Source organism: Eutrema salsugineum, unplaced genomic scaffold (assembly GCF_000478725.1).
Source record: "Eutrema salsugineum unplaced genomic scaffold, Eutsalg1_0 scaffold_17, whole genome shotgun sequence".
NCBI classification, from domain to species: Eukaryota; Viridiplantae; Streptophyta; class Magnoliopsida; order Brassicales; family Brassicaceae; genus Eutrema; species Eutrema salsugineum.
Genome location: NW_006256852.1, coordinates 1,963,788 through 1,984,124, shown reverse-complemented (window position 1 = coordinate 1,984,124; position 20,337 = coordinate 1,963,788). Strand labels below are relative to the sequence as shown.

The 20,337-nt window shown below is 36.1% G+C and overlaps 5 protein-coding genes across 7 annotated transcripts; 1 reads left to right on the top strand and 4 right to left on the bottom strand.

Annotated features, from left to right (window-relative positions):
* Positions 1 to 2,020: 2,020 nt before the first annotated feature.
* LOC18020573 (cryptochrome-1) lies at positions 2,021 to 4,591 on the top strand. Of its 2 annotated transcripts, none has more exons than XM_006403195.2 (5): positions 2,021 to 2,151; positions 2,276 to 2,752; positions 2,829 to 3,053; positions 3,133 to 3,845; positions 3,979 to 4,591. In XM_006403195.2, the coding sequence occupies exons 2-5, from the start codon at positions 2,413 to 2,415 to the stop codon at positions 4,537 to 4,539; spliced, it is 1,839 nt and encodes a 612-aa protein (XP_006403258.1). In that variant the 5' UTR covers positions 2,021 to 2,151; positions 2,276 to 2,412; the 3' UTR covers positions 4,540 to 4,591. The 2 variants fall into 2 exon arrangements, with proteins under 2 accessions (XP_006403258.1, XP_024013338.1); XM_024157570.1 differs by having other exon boundaries at positions 3,127 to 3,845.
* A 475-nt stretch (positions 4,592 to 5,066) lies between these two features.
* On the bottom strand, positions 5,067 to 6,617 carry LOC18020572 (probable inorganic phosphate transporter 1-6). Of its 2 annotated transcripts, XM_024157572.1 has the most exons (4): positions 5,736 to 5,800; positions 5,543 to 5,658; positions 5,229 to 5,446; positions 5,067 to 5,135 (listed from the first exon to the last, which is right to left on the bottom strand). In XM_024157572.1, exons 1-4 carry the CDS (start codon positions 5,798 to 5,800, stop codon positions 5,067 to 5,069), a joined length of 468 nt encoding a protein of 155 aa, XP_024013340.1. The 2 variants fall into 2 exon arrangements, with proteins under 2 accessions (XP_024013340.1, XP_024013339.1); XM_024157571.1 differs by having other exon boundaries at positions 5,067 to 6,617.
* Positions 6,618 to 8,267: 1,650 nt separating this feature from the next.
* LOC18020548 lies at positions 8,268 to 9,362 on the bottom strand. The gene is made up of 4 exons (XM_006403193.2): positions 9,268 to 9,362; positions 9,051 to 9,183; positions 8,827 to 8,930; positions 8,268 to 8,724 (listed from the first exon to the last, which is right to left on the bottom strand). Exons 1-4 carry the CDS (start codon positions 9,360 to 9,362, stop codon positions 8,268 to 8,270), a joined length of 789 nt encoding a protein of 262 aa, XP_006403256.2.
* A 969-nt stretch (positions 9,363 to 10,331) lies between these two features.
* LOC18020547 (probable inorganic phosphate transporter 1-3) lies at positions 10,332 to 12,577 on the bottom strand. Its single transcript, XM_006403192.2, has 3 exons — positions 12,488 to 12,577; positions 11,730 to 12,141; positions 10,332 to 11,636 (listed from the first exon to the last, which is right to left on the bottom strand). Exons 2-3 carry the CDS (start codon positions 12,128 to 12,130, stop codon positions 10,472 to 10,474), a joined length of 1,566 nt encoding a protein of 521 aa, XP_006403255.1. The 5' UTR covers positions 12,131 to 12,141; positions 12,488 to 12,577; the 3' UTR covers positions 10,332 to 10,471.
* Positions 12,578 to 14,696: 2,119 nt separating this feature from the next.
* Positions 14,697 to 16,370, bottom strand: LOC18020546 (probable inorganic phosphate transporter 1-3). Its single transcript, XM_024157509.1, has 2 exons — positions 15,970 to 16,370; positions 14,697 to 15,861 (listed from the first exon to the last, which is right to left on the bottom strand). The coding sequence occupies exons 1-2, from the start codon at positions 16,368 to 16,370 to the stop codon at positions 14,697 to 14,699; spliced, it is 1,566 nt and encodes a 521-aa protein (XP_024013277.1).
* Positions 16,371 to 20,337: the final 3,967 nt, after the last annotated feature.

The following is a 20,337-nucleotide window of genomic DNA, read 5'->3' as shown; positions in this document are numbered from 1 at the left end:
TGATGAGATATTAAGCATGATTAAAGAGATAAGAAGAGAAAGATAAGATGAAACAGAACTTAAACTTGCATAAAACTAGAAGATTCTCAATCTCTCCAAAGGAGAAAGATTTCTTAGGAGAAAAAGAAATAAGAGATGAAATTAGGGTAAAGAAGCTTATATACTAGGTGTTTTTGGTTTGGGTCAACCCGGAACAAACTGAATTTTGACCCAATAAGCTGTCAAAAGAGGTTGCCGCCCTATTCACGTCGGACAAGATATGGTCGATATCTAGACAGGTGTGGAATGAAGAGCTGGAGGAAGAGTCCATATCGATCAAGATTTGGCCGGTGTGCTTGGTATCTTGGTCAAGATATGATCGGCGTTTTGATGATGAATATCGACCTGTTTGCACTGGCCTGACACAGTCCAGTGTAGGGATGTAATCTGGGGAGCCTTGAGAGTTGATATCTGGCATCGGAAGGCACTGGACCGGTGTAGAAGCTTGTGAAATCTCGCATCTTCGCAGCTTGGTGCTAGGTGGATAGGCGCTTGCTAGAATCAATGTATCTCCCGAACACTTGTTAGAATGACTCGAGACCATTTACATTGGAACACTGACTCAGTTGTCATCAACTATTCGTAAGAGCTCGGAAGCTGAGTCGAAGTTTAAGCCATCCGTATATCTTGATCTTTGAGATGCCGTTGCATTCATATCAAACTAAAATGGTCTGATGTGTTGTCCGATGTGAACATGATACCTCCACGTTTTCTTGATCAGTTTCACGATCTCCTTTGCTTGTCATGCACTGCTTTCCATCCCCATTGTCTCCATGTCTCCTTTTAGCCTTCATAAGCACCTAATAACACTCCAAATATGCAAGATACACTTGGACCTAATGCAACTTCTTATTTAAGCTAAAACAAAAATAAAACATTAAGGAACCTATCTGTAATGCATGCATGAGACACTAAACAATGCTTATAGTGCATGTTAAACGAGTAAAATTATGAATATATCAACTGTATCCCAACTCAGGATCTTCTTTCTCGCAATCTCTGTGGAAATTATAGCTCATTTATGGAGATAAATAAGTCTTCCACTGAAGAACGTTCTTTGTTCTATATATTAAGGTGGAGAATCGGGAAACAGAGAAATGAGATGGTCTTTAACACCAAGCGGTGGCCATTGCCAGATGTGATTAACAAGGCTTGCTAGACTGGAGATTATGGGAGGAAGCAACAACGTCACATGAGCACATAGTCTAACCGCATAATTTTCTTAGTGAGTGGAGACCAAGTCATAGACGTGCGTCACACACAATGCAAGATGCTTTGAATCAGGTGAATAGCCTCTGCTGTTTTGTTGATGCTTCATGTTTATCACCAAACCATATGGCTGGAGTTGCTTGGGTCCTTTGTAATAGAATTAGTAGAAAGATAGTGAGATTATGAGTTGTTCCTCCTACTTAATCATCATTGGAAGCTGAGGCTGAAGCCTTATGATCATGGCAGTTATCAGTATTAGATGACTTGGATATGCAGAGTTACATTTTGTGGAGATTTAAAAGCCATGTATGGATCCCTGCAACAACAACAACAGAGTTTGGAATAATCGCAAGCATGGAGGCACTTTCCGATAGGTGTATATCTTTAAAATATTGTAAGCATTTCAAAAGCTTGAGATTTTTCTTTTTTAAAAAAAAAAAAAAATTGATAGACTTGTCAATGCTGAAACTGATCAATTAGCTAAGGAAGTTAGATGTGCATGATCCGAGTGTAAATTTTGTGATGGAATGAAGTATTTGGACGACAAAAAAAAAGATAAGATGCCAATTAAAAAAAATGAAACATAAAATCCAATAGAAAAGGATAATTTATTTTATTTGTTGGGTATTAAATAATGTTGTTCTGAATGTGTGAATTATTGTAGTGTCTCTTTGTTTACCTGTATCTGGATGTGTATATGCCTCATCCATGTACATAATTGTGTATATATATTCAAGTGGGTACACTTTGTCTTCAATTAGATCTCAATTCTCAATCTTCAACTTGCATACGCAGAAAAAAAGAAGAAGAGAGAGTGAATAATATTATCGTGCACTGTCCTTAATTCGAAGCTCCTCGTAGATCTTTGTTCCAAGTCTCTCATTTTTCACCCAATCTTCAGTGGTAAAATTTTCAATTTTGCCTTATTTAAAATCATGTGTGTTCGTTTAGACAATAGTTTAGTAAACCTTTGAGTAGTCCTCTGATTTTTCTCCATTTGATGGTCTCTTATCGGTTCTTGGCTTAGGGATTGAATCAATTTACGGCTTAAAGATTGCAACTTTTTAACCCTTAGAGGAGCTTGAGGTCTAATTTCATGGATTTCAAAAAGAAACAGAAACTTGAAGCTGCAAGTGGAACCTTGATTTCGAAAAGATCATCTTGATGTCTGATTATGTCTCTGATACAACAATGGATATGAGCAGAAAGACTATAGTTTGGTTTAGGAGAGACTTAAGAATTGAAGATAACCCAGCATTAGCCATTGCTGCACATGAGGGATCTATATTGCCTGTGTTCATATGGTGTCCTGAAGAAGAAGGACAGTTTTTACCAGGAAGGGCTTCAAGATGGTGGCTTAAACAGTCACTTACTCATTTAAGACAATCCTTGAAAGCACTTGGAGCTGAGCTCACTCTCATCAAAACCCATAGCACCGTTTCCGCAATCTTGGATTGTTTACGAGCCACAGGTGCTACGAAACTCGTCTTCAATCATCTTTACGGTAAGATGCATAGAAAGTTCAGTGTTTTGATAGAGTTTTATGAAGCTCTTGAATCTTGAATTTTGTCTCTAAATAGATCCAGTTTCGCTTGTTCGAGACCATACCGTTAAGGAGAAACTTGTGGAGATTGGGATTACTGTGCAAAGCTATAATGGAGATTTGTTGTACGAGCCATGGGAGATTTACAGCGAGAAAGGCCAGCCTTTTACAAGCTTTAGTGTCTACTGGAAGAAATGTTTAGACTTGTCTATTGAATCTGTTTCACTTCCTCCTCCTTGGCGACTGATTCCAACAACTTCAGGTAATAACATTGGTGGTTTCTTAAAACATTTTAGAGTTTGTGAGACAAGTTCTTGAAAGTTTTCTTTTGTCAGTAACAGCGACTTTAATGGTGGGGACATGTTCAATCGATGAGCTCGGGTTAGAAAACGAAGCAGAGAAACCAAGCAACGCGTTGTTAACCAAGGCTTGGTCACCTGGTTGGAGCAATGCTGATAGGATACTAAGCGAGTTCATCGAGAAGCATCTCATAGATTACTCCAAAAACAACAAGAAAGTTGCAGGAAACACAACCTCTCTGCTTTCTCCGTATCTTCACTCGGGGGAAATAAGCGTGAGACGTGTTTTCCAATGCGTTCGGATGAAACAAATCGTTTGGGCAAGAGACAAAAATCTCACCGGAGAAGAAAGCGCAAAGCTTTATCTAAGATCACTAGGGCTAAGAGAATACTCACGCTACATCTGTTTCAACTTCCCGTTCACTCACGAGCGTTCTTTATTAAGCCATCTTCGTTTCTTCCCTTGGGACTCTGATGTCGACAAGTTCAAGGCGTGGAGACAAGGAAGGACAGGTTATCCGTTGGTTGATGCAGGAATGAGAGAGCTTTGGGCTACAGGATGGATACATAACCGAATAAGAGTGATTGTTTCGAGCTTCGCGGTGAAGTTTCTTCTTCTTCCATGGAAATGGGGTATGAAGTATTTCTGGGACACTTTGATGGATGCAGATTTGGAATGTGACATTCTTGGTTGGCAGTATATCTCCGGTAGCTTGCCTGATGGCCACGAGCTCGACCGGTTAGATAATCCCGAGGTAACACTTTCTTATTCGATACTAGTTTCGACAAACCTAAAGCTTACTGTTTCAAGTTCTTGATTCGAGGTAACTCACTCTTATTCGATACTAGTAGCTTAAAGTTTCAGAGTTCTTGATTTCTTGATTTCAGTTACAGGGAGCCAAATATGACCCGGAAGGAGATTACGTGAGACAGTGGATCCCTGAGCTAGCGAGGCTACCAAAGGAATGGATTCATCATCCGTGGGATGCTCCTGTGTATGTGCTTAGAGCCTCAGGTGTTGAGCTAGGTAGTAACTATGCTAAACCCATTGTAGACTTAGACACAGCTCGGGAACTTCTTGCTAAGGCGATATTGAGAACGCGGGAAGCTCAGAGAGTGGTCGGGGTTGCACCTGACGAGATTGTGGTGGATAGCTCTGAAGTTTTTGGTACAGAGAACGGGAAAGAAAACGATATTTGCCAAACTGGCCGCTGTAATGATCAACTGGTTCCATTAGGTGTTCATCAGAACGGTTCCAAGAGATCGAAAGCCGAGTCTTCTTCTTCTTCTTCTTCGGCTGCGGTTAAAAGACAGAACAGGAGCACGAGCTTTTACTCGGTACGAGAACCACAAAACCAATCTTGTTCGTTAAGGTGTGAAGGGAAGAATTTGCAAGATATTCAAGACTCTTCTTCTGATAGAATTACAAGCTCAACAAAAGATGTTTAATTGGAAAGAGAACTCATATTAATATATCTTTGCAACTCTGTTTATTGTTTCATGATCAACCATAAACTTTCGAACAAAAAAAAAAAAAAAAAATCAATCATAAACAGAGTTACAAAAAGAAAAAACTTTGTTTAATGTTTTTTTTTTCTTCCCATATTTCTGTTTGTTGGTTTTTTTAGGATAAAAAAACCCCTTAAAATAGATCAGTTTCTAATAAGTATTTTTTTTTTTTTTATAACAGTTTTTTTTCCTTCTTCTCAATGTCGAGAAAACGGATGATAAAAAAGCAGGAGGGCTTAGAGTAATTTAATAAACTGTTTGTTGTTTTGCATTAACAAAAGGAAAAATTAAAATATCAATTTCTAATAATTATTTTAATAGAATTATATTAAACTAATTAAGGAAAACGTCATAAAAGTAGGATAGTTCGGAAAAGTAACATTAAACTCTAACAAAAAAGATGTGATAAAAAAAATATCCTAACAAAACGCGATAGTTCAGAAGGAAAAGAAAAAGCCAGAAAAAATCTAAACTACAATCTTCTCCTGAATTTTCTCCGGTTCAGCTTCACCGGAAAGCTCCTCAAGCGATTTTCCCTTAGGCTCCGGAACAAGAAACGTGAGAAGCAAACCAGCAAAACTGATAGCTGCCATGATCAGTAACGTCTTCCTCATCCCCACAGCCTTAACCAAAGCAGCAAAACCGAAAGAACCAACAATCGCACCGGCTTTACCAGAAGCCGCCGAGATACCGTGACAAGTCGACCTAAGTCTCGCCGGAAAAATCTCAGCCGGGACAATGAAAGTAGTCGCGTTAGGTCCAAAATTGCAAAAGAAAAATGTTAAAGAGTAGAGAACAATGAAACCAATTCGGTTCTCCGGCAAGGTCCAATGGTGGTACGGTATAGCTAAACCGACCAAACAAGCCGTCATGAAAAAGAATCCAATGACCTGAATCTTGAACCGTCCGATCCTGTCGATTAAAGCAACGGTGAACCAGTAACCAGGAACCGTACCACAAAGAGCGATTAAAGATTGTGCCCTAGCGATCAAGAAGAGCTCTTGGATTGCGTTCATGGTTTTCGGCGAAGGTAACCAACCAATGGTGGTGAAGATATCCTTCTGGAACAAGTTTTGGCTGTAGAAAGCGATGTCAAGGAGGAACCACGTGGTGGTTGTTCCGAGTAAGTGTTTTCCGTGACGGCTGAGGAATTTCTTGGAAAACAAGCCAAACTCGTCTGAAGAAACCCTAGCTTGGTCATGCTTTGCTGAAGAGGCTTCAATGTCTACGTTGAGAACCTTAGACATATCAGAAGCTGCTTGTTCAGCGTTCTTGGCGATTAGAGCAGTGTAACGAGCGGTTTCAGGCATCTTCACACGCCAGTAGTAAGTCAAGAGAGCTGGTAAAGCTCCCAACATAAGTATGATCCTCCACACGTAATCTGCTTGAGGAACGGTGGAGCCGGCCGGGTCGAGCATGTAGGGTTTAGAAGGAAACTTGAGCTCGAAAATATACGAGACAAGCAACGAAACAGCACCAGCGGCTAAGATCCCAAACCCTTGCATAGCGAAAACAGCTGCTATAAACGCACCACGTGTACGTTTGTTAGCGTACTCGGACATGATCGTAGCCGAAAGTGGATAGTCACCGCCTATGCCAAACCCTAGCCAGAACCTGAAGAAGCAGAGAGTGATCATGACGGTTTTTGGCTCGGTTCCAAAGGTGAGACCAGAGCAGATGGAGCATAAGGTCATGATCAAGAGGGTCAAGCCGTAGACTCTCTTACGGCCAAGCTTGTCACCGAGAAACCCGAAGAAGATCTGTCCAAGAAACGTTCCGGCAAAGGCTACACCGCTCACGGCGGCTGAGATGCCGTCAGGGAGGCTTCCGGGATTGGAGGAGCCAGGATTGTGATAGTAGATCCGGCCAAGGAGCTTGGTGACGAGAGATATCACGAAGAGATCGTATGAGTCTGTGAAGAAACCCATACCGGAGATTACAATCGCTGTGATGTGGTACCATTGAGTCTTTGCAACGTCGAGAGCTTTCAAGATGCTGCCTTGTTCTTCGTTAGCCATGTCGATTTGTTTTTCTCTTTAACTCTGAAAAACCAAACAAGTGAAAGAATTGTTACAGTATATATAGAGAAAGTTCTTGTACCAAAAAAAAAAAGGAAACAAGATTCTAGTTGGATTAGGAAAATAAAAATCTGACTATCAACAAACTACTCCAAAACTTAGGAATTCGAGACTTATTAAACTGAAAATATTGCGATAAAAGAGATTTTAAACACAGAAAGATCATGGCTTGGTTTCTCTCATGCAACATTCATGGTTCATTATAACAAACTAGTTTCCGTTTTGAAACATCTGATGATAGTTTTAATGAATAAAAACAAAAAAAAAAACACATCTGATAGTAGCTGCAAACAAACATATGTATGAGTTTATTTAGAAGGAATGAAGTGATTACCAGCAAGGGATTAGAATCTGAAAGACTCGTTTTCTCTTTAGCAGAAAGACTCTTGAGGAATGATCGTTAGGGTTTATATAGCTTTATATATATAGAGATAGATGAGGGCACAATAGCATATTCTATTTGGAAAAGGAATAGAATTATCGTACGTGTGGAAAATTAGGAGAATAATGCCAGAATTTAGTGGTTTTGTTTTGTGAATAAATCTATTAATCTAACAAATTTTTAAAATTAAAATCATTATAGTTTAAAATATATCTTCGGAAAGATCTCTTGACTATATCCGATAGTAAAAAAGATTGTAACTGAGAGAATATTCCTTTTAAGATAGTTTAAAAATATTAGTCTGAGTTTCCAAAGAGCGGTGGAAATCGAATAGAACAAAAATTCATTAATACAAAATTAAACCAAATTAAATATTAAACTAAATTCGAACCGAATTCCAATTTTATAAAAAAAAAAATCAAGTCTCAATGGATTTTACTAGGGGTCCTCAATTATATCATTCTTGTTTAGATTTTTGGATTATATATGAAAAGATTAATGTTATAACTTAACTAAATGCTATATATTATATAGAACTAAATTATATTCCTACAATCTTCGAAAAATTACATCTATTCACTGTATATAGTTTAACCAAAACCCAAACCATAATGTTTTATTTCGGTTCGATTCGGTTTTTAGAAAATTAAACACTCCTATTTTTCTGGATAAAAGTCATAACAGATTTACCCATAGTTTCAGAACTTTTTTTTTTTTTTTGTCAAAGATCTTCAGATTCGATGTATGTAAGAACCCAAAACTGTTACATAATTTAGCATGAACTAAGTAAGGGGTCTTGCTAGACGGGCTCATTGACTTCAATTTCATAACTCTTTCCACAAATACTCCTAATATGCTTAAACCTTTGTCTATTTTCTCTAATTTGTGTGCTAATTCCTTCTGATCAAATGCTTTGTGATCTGAGTCACATCTCCACGCAAAAAATAAAGCTATGCCTCAACTATTTGAAAGGTCGGTTCTCTGGGTTTGGATGAAAAACTATATTGGAAGAAAGTTTGATAGAGAGAGAGAGAAACGTTCAATAAAATATTCTGTGACTTTATTGAATGAAAAAAAATTACATAATTCCCCTTATTTGTGAGAGGAATCTGGTTTACACGAATTAAACCAATGTTAAAATTACAATCAAACCGAATCGGTACTCTAATAAAAACCCTCTAAACCAAAGAACAATCTCAATCATACTCTCATCTCATGAACAATGATCGATCTCTCACTTGGGACTCTACACGATTTAGATGCAGAAACTCCTTCATCGCGTTGGCTCTGCTAACTCCTGTTGTGAGTATCTCTATCTTGACGGCATCAGAATAGCGAAAGCCAAGATTATTACTTGAATCTGAATCTTCAGTTATTGATTCCACAGTAGTAGTGATGTTTGGTTGGTACTTTTGGGAAGTTTCCATTCCAATCTTTGGACTAATCGCATCTTGTGGCATCATCGTGGAGAAAATCTGGATTATCTCCGTAGTAACAAAGTTCCCTGGACGCAAATATGCAGAATCCTTGTCAAACTCTGGTCCAAATCTCTCGAAGAACAAGCTCCTTATGTATTGAAGCTCCTTAAGCTCCCCGATTCTTGATGCAGCAAATATAAGTCCGGCCATTGCTACTTTAGTTTCTTCCGGTAAGAGATGAACATCGCTGGAGAGAGAAATAGAGAAAACAGAAGGAAATTAGGGTTTGGAAACGCTTTTAGATATTCAAAATTTTACCGTGTATCACAAGTTAACAAGAACAGCTTACCTTTGACGTTTTAACTGAGAAAAATTCTGCAAGATGAATGAGCAGAAGTAGTCGACCTGAGCATAGGCGGCTAACCTTGTCTTGTCTTCGAAGATATGCTTCACCTAAACCGAAAAAAAAAAATTAATTAGCAGTGATCAATATTTGGATCAACTAAGCGAGGATATATATATATATATATATATATATATATATACATGGTGAAATAGATAATCTCAAGATACCTTATGAATTGTTTCTTGAAAGCGACTGCTGAGAAGAAGCTCATCAATATCAGATTGTGTATGTCTAATTATACACTCTTTTCGCCTTTTATGTACTTCGATAGAACGCAACAGAGCCTTGATATGGAGTTTGCTGCAAATAAGAGACAGATTTTTAAATTGTTGAACAAGAAACGAAACTTTTTATTGTGTAAGGGAACGGAACAAAGATTCTTACCACTTAGCAGCTTTCCACCATCTTGAAGAACGAATCAAATCAGCAAACTTGTTATCGAAGCAGCCAAATTTTGGTTCTGTTTTTTTCTGAAACATCTCAATCTCTGACTGCAATAGAACGATCAGTTCTTGTGATCTTCGGCACTAAGGTTTAAAACGATACAGGTGAATTGTAATCTGAATAAATTGCAACAACTTGTAACGTCAAAAAAATATATAAGAAACTAACTTGTCTTTCCTTTTTCTTGGAAAGGAAATGTTAATCTGCGGGAAAAGGTTATAATAGAGAATAATCCTTTTCTTGATTGTTTAAAAATAAATAATCGAGTTTCATTGGCGGTGGCATCCATTAATCCAAAATCGATGGTATTAAATATTCTAGTGGTAGATTTTTTTTCTTTGTTTTTTTTTACAAAAAGACGAAACTAAATTCGAACGGAATTCAAGTTTTGTGCAGCTGAACTAATAAACAGAAATTTGTTACATATTATAGTAGAAAAAATATATTTGATTATTTTTTTGTTAAAAATATATAATTGATTATACTATGTTTGTAAATTATTATTGATTATTTTCAAATAAGAAATATTTTTGTTTTCTAAACCCAAACATAGTTCCATATCAAAATAAAATATGGATTTTTTGTACCCTTTCTCTAAAATCTAATAAATTCTAAACCAAAAAACAAAAAAAAACAAAAAACTGAACCAAATCGAAAATCGAATGTCCAGACCTACTTACAGCAATTATATCTGCAATACAGAAATTAATCTTTTATCTTGGGTGAAGTTTTTTTCATCCTGTATATGAATATACGATAATTATTGAGTTTAGAATAATTCAGTACAAGATGAGGCTCTATTTCAAGAGCAAGGAGTCAATAATTAAAAGATTCAGGCCGATTGAAAAATAAGAAGAAGGTTCAAAAAGATCCAGTAATCAAAGATGAAATAAGGCCTTTACTTTGGAGAGATGAGGCTCTTTTTCAAGAGCAAGGAGTCAATTTCGAAAGATCAAAAAAAGAAATAAGTAAACTCATAGATATTTGCGGAACATATATATTTCTTAATTATAACAACATAACTTCAACGTCAGCAAACAATGAAAAGAAAACAAAACAAAACATCGCACTCCAAATAATAAAATTAACAAAACAGAAATATAGTAGGATAATCGTCAGAAATCATTGACTAGTTACATCGTGATCATTTCTCAGCCTCAGTCTCACCAGAGAGTTCTTCTAGGGACTTGCCCTTGGGCTCAGGAACAAGGAAGGTGAAGAGCATACCGATGAAGTTAATGACACCAAGCATGATCAATGAGTTCTTGACTCCAATGCCCGGTGGGTATCCCGCGTCCGTCTTGGTCTTGTCCTGTGGCTGAGCCGCGTAAAGGAACCCAAAGGCTCCAACGATTGCTCCAGCCTTACCTGTTGCGGCTGATATTCCGTGGCATGTGGACCTTAACCTAGCCGGGAAGATCTCAGCGGGGACAATGAAAGTGGTTGCATTTGGTCCGAAATTGGCAAAGAAGAAAGTGAGAGAGTACATAACCACGAATCCGATACGGTTGTCTGGTTTGATCCAATGATTGTAAGGGAAGGCAATGGCAAACATGAAGACAGTCATCATGAAGAAGCCCATTAGCTGGATGGCAAATCTTCCCATGATATCAATAAACGCGACGGTGAACCAGTAACCAGGAACAGTACTGCAGAGGGCGATGAGAGTCTGAGCCCTAGCAATCTTGAAAACCTCATGGATGGCGTTCATGGTTGATGCTTTTGGGATCCATCCGATAGCCGAGAAGATATCCTTTTGGAACAAGTTTTGGCTGTAGAAGGCAATGTCAAGCAAGAACCAAGTGGAGGTACATCCGAGAAGGGGAAGACCATGACGCTTAAGGAATTCCTTGGAGAACAAGCCATAGTTTAATCTAGGGTCTTTAACAATATCCTCAGCTCTTTCCTCCATTTCAAGCTCAACTTGTAAGACCTTGGACATGTCTTGTGTGGCTTGTTTGATGTTCTTGGCCACCAAAGCGGTGTACCTAGCGGTTTCTGGCATCTTCATACGCCAGTAGTAGGTCAAGCCTGCGGGTAAGGCACCAAACATGACGATGATTCTCCAAATGTAATCAGCTTGAGGAGGTGTTGAGAGAACCCTGTCTTCCGCATATGTCGGAGATGGGAACTGCTTGTCGAATATGGAAGAGACAGCAAGTGCCACAAAACCTCCGGCCAAGATACCGATACCTTGCATGGCGAACACGGCAGCGATGAAAGCACCACGGGTCTTCTTGTTAGCATATTCAGACATGATGGTGGCAGAAAGAGGGTAGTCACCTCCAATACCAAATCCCAACCAAAATCTGTACAAAAATCGCTTTCTATGTTAGTATATATTATATATATTTTTAAAAAGATGTATCCTCAAAACATTAAATATATGATGATAATTGTACCTGAAGAAGCAAAGAGTGGTCATGACACCCTTGGCTTTGTTACCGAAGGATAGACCGGAAGCTACAGAGCACACGATCATCATGATCAAAGTGATACCGTAAACTTTCTTTCGTCCGAGCTTGTCACCGAGCCATCCGAAGAAGAGCTGGCCCATAAGGGTCCCGCAGAGAGCCACACCGTTGACGGCGGCCGCAACATGAGGAGGAAGTGAGCCAGGCTTGTCTGACAATGGATTGAAGTAGTAGAGGCGGCCAAGGAGCTTGGTCACCAAGGAGACGCAGAAGAGATCGTATGCGTCTGTAAAGAAACCCATACCGGCGATGACGATCGCCGTGAAATGGTATAGTTGTGTCTTTGCAACGTCGAGTGCCTTTAGCACTCCTAGTTGTTGTTCAGCCATTGCCTTGAGCTCTATGACCAATAAAAAGTCATTTGTAAGTTGTAAAGATACGTCTCCTTTGTATGGAAAATATAAAAAATCATTTGTAAGATTTTTAAAGATTATGGTACGTTCTTCTTTGTATGAAAAAATAATATTTGTAAGTTTTTTAAATATTTTGGTACGTTCTCGTGATTAATATTTGACTTCTGTATGGCCAAAATTATGTCAAAGACAAAATAGTGAGAAAAAAAACTATTTTGGTGATATAGTTACTAAATGAGTAATACTGGGCTTTTTACTAATATGTAAAAGCTATTTTGGTAATATAGATAACGTATATATAAAACAAATTCGATGGATGCAAGTAATATTCACCTTATTCACCTTAATCAGATGTGAAGGAGATTAAGAGCTTCTATGGAGAGTTAGGAGATATAATGAGATCGAGAGAGAAGATATGTGGTTATTAGAAATGAACAATTATGATGGCAATTTATAGGAAAGAAGAAGAGAAAGCGTTTACTAAAAAGAGAAACAGATGCAGGTAACGTGATCGCCTGCTTCTTCTTGATTAGTTAATTTGCAAGTGATCCATTTGGGTTTTAGTCTATATTTAATATCTTGGTTAGCCGCAAAACAGAAGCTTGTGTTTTAATTATATAAAATCGGACCTGTTATATACCAGTAGTACCGTAACACATGCCGTTTACATATTTTAACCAAAAATCATGACACGCATCAACAAAATTAATTTCTGGATTATTATACAATATCAATAATTTGTATCAAATAATATAGTTTAAGTACTTGTATTCCGGTTTCATCAACTTTTTACATCGATTTACAGAATGGAAATTTTTAATATTTCGATGATCTAAAAATAGAAAGGATAGTAACTTGACGAAGGTATAGTTCCTTAGAAAAAACTTTAATAATTTTATTGGTTTATATTATATTTCTTACATCTAGTTAGGATTTAGGGCCATATTCGAGGAGGTGCAAAAGAGATATTTCTGCACAGAGTCAACAGCAAAATAAGAAAAGCTATACATATTTACAGTTCAAATTAACATTTTTTTGTCCACAATATTTTCATAGAAATAGGACCAATATTTAAAATACTGAACAAGGCCAACGATATTTTTGAGTTTTATTGAACTGGCCATACATCTAATAGATTTTTAGATGGTTTATATAAAAAATAAATTTTTAAAAATGTATATATGTTACAAAACTGTATCACTAAACATGTCTAGTTTCTCAAATACTCTTACATAAATATATATATATATATATATATACACTGAATTACGAATGTGTATCTAAATTACTTCACCACATCCCTAGTATGTGTAACATATTTTAGCAGCAACTAAAAGATTTTGACTTAATTAGAACTCTAGATAAAAAAAAAAATCTTCATATATAACTTAGTATGTAAATTTAATGAAGAATCTTGCAAAAGTTTAATTGTGTTGCCTGACATTAGGAATTACACTTAGAAGTCAGATCCGTCTTAGTTGTTATCTGGAGACAGAATGATAAGGAAAAATAAGAACATGATTAAAGATGTGCATCCCATTTAAGTAATTTAGACACGATTTTCAGTTTGTAGTTTGTTTCATACATACATGACATTATCTTTTCTTTTTACAGAAAGGCATTTACTTGTGACCATTGACCAATTATATATATATATATATATATATATATATATATATATATTTATGTTTGATTACAGATTTACGATTATTGCTATTTCAATATTAAAATGCATATTTTCTTAAATATTTGATGATAGAGTATTACAACGGTCTTAATATTTGTCGTTTTGTGTGCAATGTGAACTACAAGTTATTTTAATGCCAAAATAATCGAATGGTTTCGAGTTTCTCCATCTTAATTTCTTTTTGTAGTCGAATCGTTCAACTCTAATAGTTGACATTTGAGAAATGACAATCTGGATACATATGGTCATGAAGATTGATTATCATTTAGCAAAAGTCAAAATTATTATTAAAATAAAGCATATTCGAAAAACATAGGATATTCGGAAGAACATAGGCTGATATATTCAATTTAATATATAAATTCACGTCTTAGTAGGCTTGGGTCTATCATATATCCATAGTAAACATTTTTAAACCAATCGATCCAACTCAGACCAAATATATACAAGTGTGTGTTATATGATTTAATTTAAATTATGTGTTTTTAATAGTTATATTGTAAAACTTATTTTGAGATAAAAATGCTTTATTAGGTGACTTCAACTATATGTACAAATCAATGATTTTAACGGTTTTATATGTTAAGTTGTCAATTGTCATGCAAGAGGTGGACATGTATATAAACCAAATATGAACATAATAAGGAAATTAATAGCGTGTAATAGAAATAAGCAATCAAATCAATATAACAATGACCACCAAGTATCGATTGATCACATTTTGTCACACAAAAAAACAAAGTAGAGGCGCACCATTACAAATAACACATCACGCATCGCAAAAAGAAAGTAAACTGTAGACAAAGATTTTAATTAATCGGAACCAATAAAATAATTGAAAATATGAAGGTGTGATCATTTCTCAACCTCAGTCTCACCGGAGAGCTCTTCAAGGGACTTACCCTTGGGCTCAGGGACAAGGAAGGTGAAGAGCATACCGACAAAGTTAATGACACCAAGCATGATCAATGAGTTCTTAACTCCGATGCCTGGTGGATATCCTGCGTCTGTCTTGTTCTTGTCTTGTGGCTGAGCTGCGTAAAGGAACCCGAAAGCTCCCACGATGGCTCCAGCCTTACCTGTCGCGGCTGATATTCCGTGGCATGTTGACCTTAGCCTGGCCGGGAAAATCTCAGCTGGGACAATGAAAGTGGTAGCATTTGGTCCAAAGTTAGCGAAGAAAAAGGTGAGGGAATACATAACCACGAATCCAATACGGTTGTCCGGTTTGATCCAATGGTTGTAAGGAAAGGCAATGGCAAACATAAAAACTGTCATCATGAAGAATCCCATCAGCTGGATGGCAAATCTTCCCATGATATCGATAAACGCAACCGTGAACCAGTAACCAGGGACAGTACTGCAGAGAGCGATGAGAGTCTGAGCCCTGGCAATCATGAAAACCTCATGGATTCCGTTCATGGTTGATGCCTTTGGGATCCATCCGATAGCCGAGAAGATATCCTTTTGGAACAAGTTTTGGCTGTAGAAGGCAATGTCAAGCAAGAACCAAGTGGATGTACATCCGAGGAGAGGAAGACCATGACGTTTGGCGAATTCCTTGGAGAACAAGCCATAGTTTAATCTCGGGTCTTTAACGATATCCTCAGCTCTTTCTTCCATCTCGAGCTCAACTTGTAAGACCTTGGACATGTCTTGTGTTGCTTGTTTGATGTTCTTGGCCACCAAAGCGGTGTAACGAGCGGTTTCAGGCATCTTCATACGCCAGTAGTAAGTCAAGGCTGCGGGTAAAGCACCAAACATGACGATGATTCTCCAAATGTAATCAGCTTGAGGAGGTGTTGATAGAGCCCTGTCGACTGCATAGGTTGGTGCAGGAAACTTCTTGTCGAAAATGGAAGAGACGGCAAGTGCCACGAAACCTCCGGCTAAGATACCGATACCTTGCATGGCGAACACGGCAGCGATGAAAGCACCACGTGTCTTCTTGTTAGCATATTCAGACATGATGGTTGCAGAAAGAGGGTAGTCACCTCCGATACCGAATCCCAACCAAAACCTAAATAAAATCGTAGTATACGTTAGAATATATTATATTTTGAAAACATATATTAGATTTAAACCACACTAATCTTCAAAACATGCAATATATGATGATAAATTTTACCTGAAGAAGCAAAGAGTGGTCATTACACCTTGGGCTGTGTCACCGAAGGAGAGACCGGAAGCAACCGAGCACACAATCATCATGATCAAAGTGATACCGTAAACTTTCTTCCTTCCGAGCTTGTCACCGAGCCATCCGAAGAAGAGTTGACCAGCAAGGGTCCCACAGAGAGCCACACCGTTGACTGCAGCCGCAACGTGAGGGGGAAGTGAGCCAGGCTTGTCTGACAACGGATTGAAGTAGTAGAGGCGGCCAAGAAGCTTGGTCACCAAGGAGACACAGAAGAGATCGTATGCGTCTGTAAAGAAACCCATACCGGCGATGACGATCGCCGTGAAATGGTAAAGTTGCGTTTTCGCAACATCGAGTGCCTTTAGCACTCCTAGTTGTTGTTCGGCCATCTCAGCTGTGTTTGTCTCTCCTGCTTTCACGCACTAAATGTTAATAATTTTATATAAAATATATTTCTGCAAATATGAATGGCAAATGTGAAGACATTCTGATCCTCCTGGCGGATAGGAGAAAACACTAGTTTGACTTTCTAATTTGGGGCTTCACGACCAAAAGAAACTAAAGACAGAGAGAAATGCAGGTGTTTAATAAAGAGGCAACATGTTAGATAACTAATCACTAGATTACAGTATTACACACGCTAAAAATTGGTGTCTATAAATCATAAGTAAATTCTCATACAAATCCTCACCTTCTCGTTAAGTTAGTAGCGAGAAAGATTGATTTGGTGAGAGAGATTAAAGAGACGGTATTGGTGGTATATTGGTATGAGTGCAGAAATGTTAGGGAATTTATAGAATGGATTGCTGAACAAAAAGAAAAAAAAATTGTGGGAATTTTATTAGGTATATACTCATTTGACAACAAACTGGGTATGTCCTCTCTTGTTATTATTTTTTTAAAACCCCATATATTGTAAACAAAAATAATTTAATTTGATAATACCATTCCATATTTTTTGTGCTATTTTCTAAATTTTAAATTTTGTGTGCTAGGTTGATAACAAAAACTAATATTGTACTATTTTGGGCTATTTCTCTTAAAAAAAAGACATTGGAAACTTACATGGAACACCACCATTTTTTTCTCACCATCACTTCTAACATATATAATTCCTAAGAATTTCTTATTTATTTAATTGTCTAAGCATTTCAATATATTAGATGTTTTAGCAAAAGCAAAAGAATTAAGAAATCTATTTTTCTTCAGAAATTTCATTTAATGTATGAATTAAATACAATTCAAAACAAAATAATATAACTCGTCACATATTATTCAATAATTTTAAAGCTGAATAAAATATGAGAATATCTAATAATTTGAAACAAAAAAACAATCTCTAAAACATCTAATGCTTTTGTTGCAAAATATAAGTTGTTTTAAGCGGTTGCACACATATTAAAAAAGTATATTCAAATTTCTCTTATATCCCTCAGTAATATACTATATAATTTTCTCTCTCTTATACTAATAAGATTAATACATGCATTGAAAACTAAGAACAACTTATATTTTAAAACAAAAATAAATTCTAAAACAACCTATATTTTGAAACGAAAGAAGCATCAAATTAAAACAGAGGAAGCATATTTCCGAGATCTACATTTTGCGTTAAAACTAACATAAAAATAATTAGTTTCATTGAAATTTACATTATATCACTGTTTTATCTTATATTTTTCATCTTTAGTCGCATTAATTTGACCTGATATGCTTTCATTTCTTGGCTTGATCAAAAAAATTTCCGAGCAACCGTCTCTTTCTTCATTTTAGAATAGAGCTTTCTTTTGATCTCTAAACCCATTCTCATCTTCTTTCCGAATTTTCTGTTTATTCATTCAAAATACCATTTTATTTACTCTCTTTTTACCAAATTGCTCAATTGAATAACTGATAACACCATAGATCTCTCCTTTATTTTGATCCGGTGTTATTTAATATTTTTTCCTATATTTTTGAATTTTGAATTTTTATTTTTGATTATTCATTTTGGTAGTATTTGTTTATGATTTGAGCATCCAAGAATCATACTTTTTTCTTCCAATCTATTTTTTTTTTTCAACAACCCAACTATTACATCATATTTGGCCCGTTAAGGAATTGGTCTGAAAACTGTCCTCAACTGACTCGGTATGAATGATTTGGGTAAAAATATTGCTTCTTGCTCGAGCTCCTTTAGCAAGACTATCCGCTCGGACATTTGAACTTCTGGGGATATGGGAGAAAGTGAAATCCAAAAAGTTTTCCCAAAAGATACGAAAGGCTTCCAACTCTGATAAAAAAGATGGCTAATTCGATGGAGATTTAGACATGCTTATCAGATCCGAGCAATCGGTCTGAAAGTGTACGGATTAAATTTGTCTATCTATCACGCAAGACATAGCCCATAAAAGGCTCTCCAATTCGGCATGAAGGACTGATAAGCTTCTATAACAGCCTTGAAGGCCAAAAATCTCACCATCCCTCTCCTCCTTCAGACTCCACCGAACCTATTAGCCAGATCGTTCTCTATCCAGGATGCATCAACCTAACAAATCAAGAACCTCTGAGCATCGGGTAGAGAAATCAGGAGCAAGGGAGTGAGCGAACCTTGTCCGTCCTCTTCTTCTTCCGGTTCCAATCCATTTATAACTTGCACCTTGATAAATCAATAAATCACATTTTCTCACATGTTACACGACCAAGATTTTAACCCAATTTCTGTTCACGGTAAACATTTCATCCAACTAGATCTTGCCATCCACAAACAACATCCACTGAAAGAATTTTATTTACTAACTGAAAGACATGAATAGTACTGTATTCAACTGTATGGTTAGTAAAACAACTCTTGTAAGTTTTTGTAGCTGTCGGATTAGATGAGCCCACAGACTTATCATAGACTAAGAGATGTAAAGATTTAGGAAGGAGTATGTTGAAATGTTAAAATGATAGATCGATCAGTATAATATATTAGATTCTCAATATAAGTCTAAGAAAACTTAGATTTTCCTTAGCATCGGAACAACTGATTCCGAATAATCGGAAGTCACAGAACATAGAGAATAAGTGAGGGTAACAGAAATATATAACAAATGCAACAACAATATAATATTGAATTTTGAGTTCAGACATAACAATCATAGTTCATTTTTGAGCAATTTCACTTAACCACAATAATGTGTTTGAATTTCAGTATAACTAACTCATACAGTTTTTTTTTTTTTTTTTTTTTTTTTTTTTTAAATTGATTGGCTTATAATTTACAGAGGAGACCGCAAATTGGTTGGTTCCACGTTTGGCCTAATCAATAATCTGAACTAGAAATTAATTAACAAAACAAAAGGTAAACGATGTCTGCGAGAAGTGCATACCATGTTCCCAACTCATAGAAGCAACATCCAATTATTCGGATGGATTACTTTAAAGGGACAACGTCCTAAACGTATATCAGGAATAGAGTTCTGTACGTATTCCTAAATCAAGTTTAAAAAACTTCGCTTATAATAATAGAAAAATTATAAAAACGTACACCACCACGAATAAACATAGTTCTGACCTAAATAATCTTTAGGCTAACGCCCGTCTACTTGACTCTGTGCTGATGAAGTGTTACGACGATGTCAAAAGCAGCCAAATTGTCCAAATGGGATAAGTTATGTGGGCTGACCAAGTTCAAATCTATATACTTTGTGTAGTGATTTGCTTATGTGTCACGTTTACAGCGAGTTTTACAGCTTTTCGCTTATGTGTTAGCTTCAGAATGAATCGACTGTAAAAAAAATCGTTTAGGCATATTTTGCAATTATGTATCATTTTTTATTAGTTTTTATCTGATGATAGTGTAAAAAAAACTTAAAACAAACCGGTTTAAATTATTATGGTTTAATGTTTAATTTCATAGTCAATCAAACCGTTTTTAAAATTATATATAACCAAAATTAAAAAAAAAAACAAAAACGTTTTTTTTAATAAAAAAATGAAATCTATATCTCTTAATGTTTACCATTTCTTGTGTTTCCGAAATTTAGAAAAAATCTAACAAAAATGTTAAAAGAAACAAAAAATGGAAACTATTTAAAAAATAATGAAATGTCGTTTTAAAAAAAAGAAACTGAAAATTTTTAAAAAAATTCTAACAAAAAACTTAATAAAAAATAAAATATATATATCTAACTTATGGAATGATAATATTTGTGATGTTTAAAACACATAAAACAGTGATCAAAATTGAATAAGTTTATACGGTATTTCAAAAAATTATGTCTAAAATACATAGAGCAATGATCCTAAATCCCAAAACTATTTAAACTAAATTATTTGGATACTTGTACTATATTTTTATATACTCTCTTCTATTCTATACTTTTTCTACGA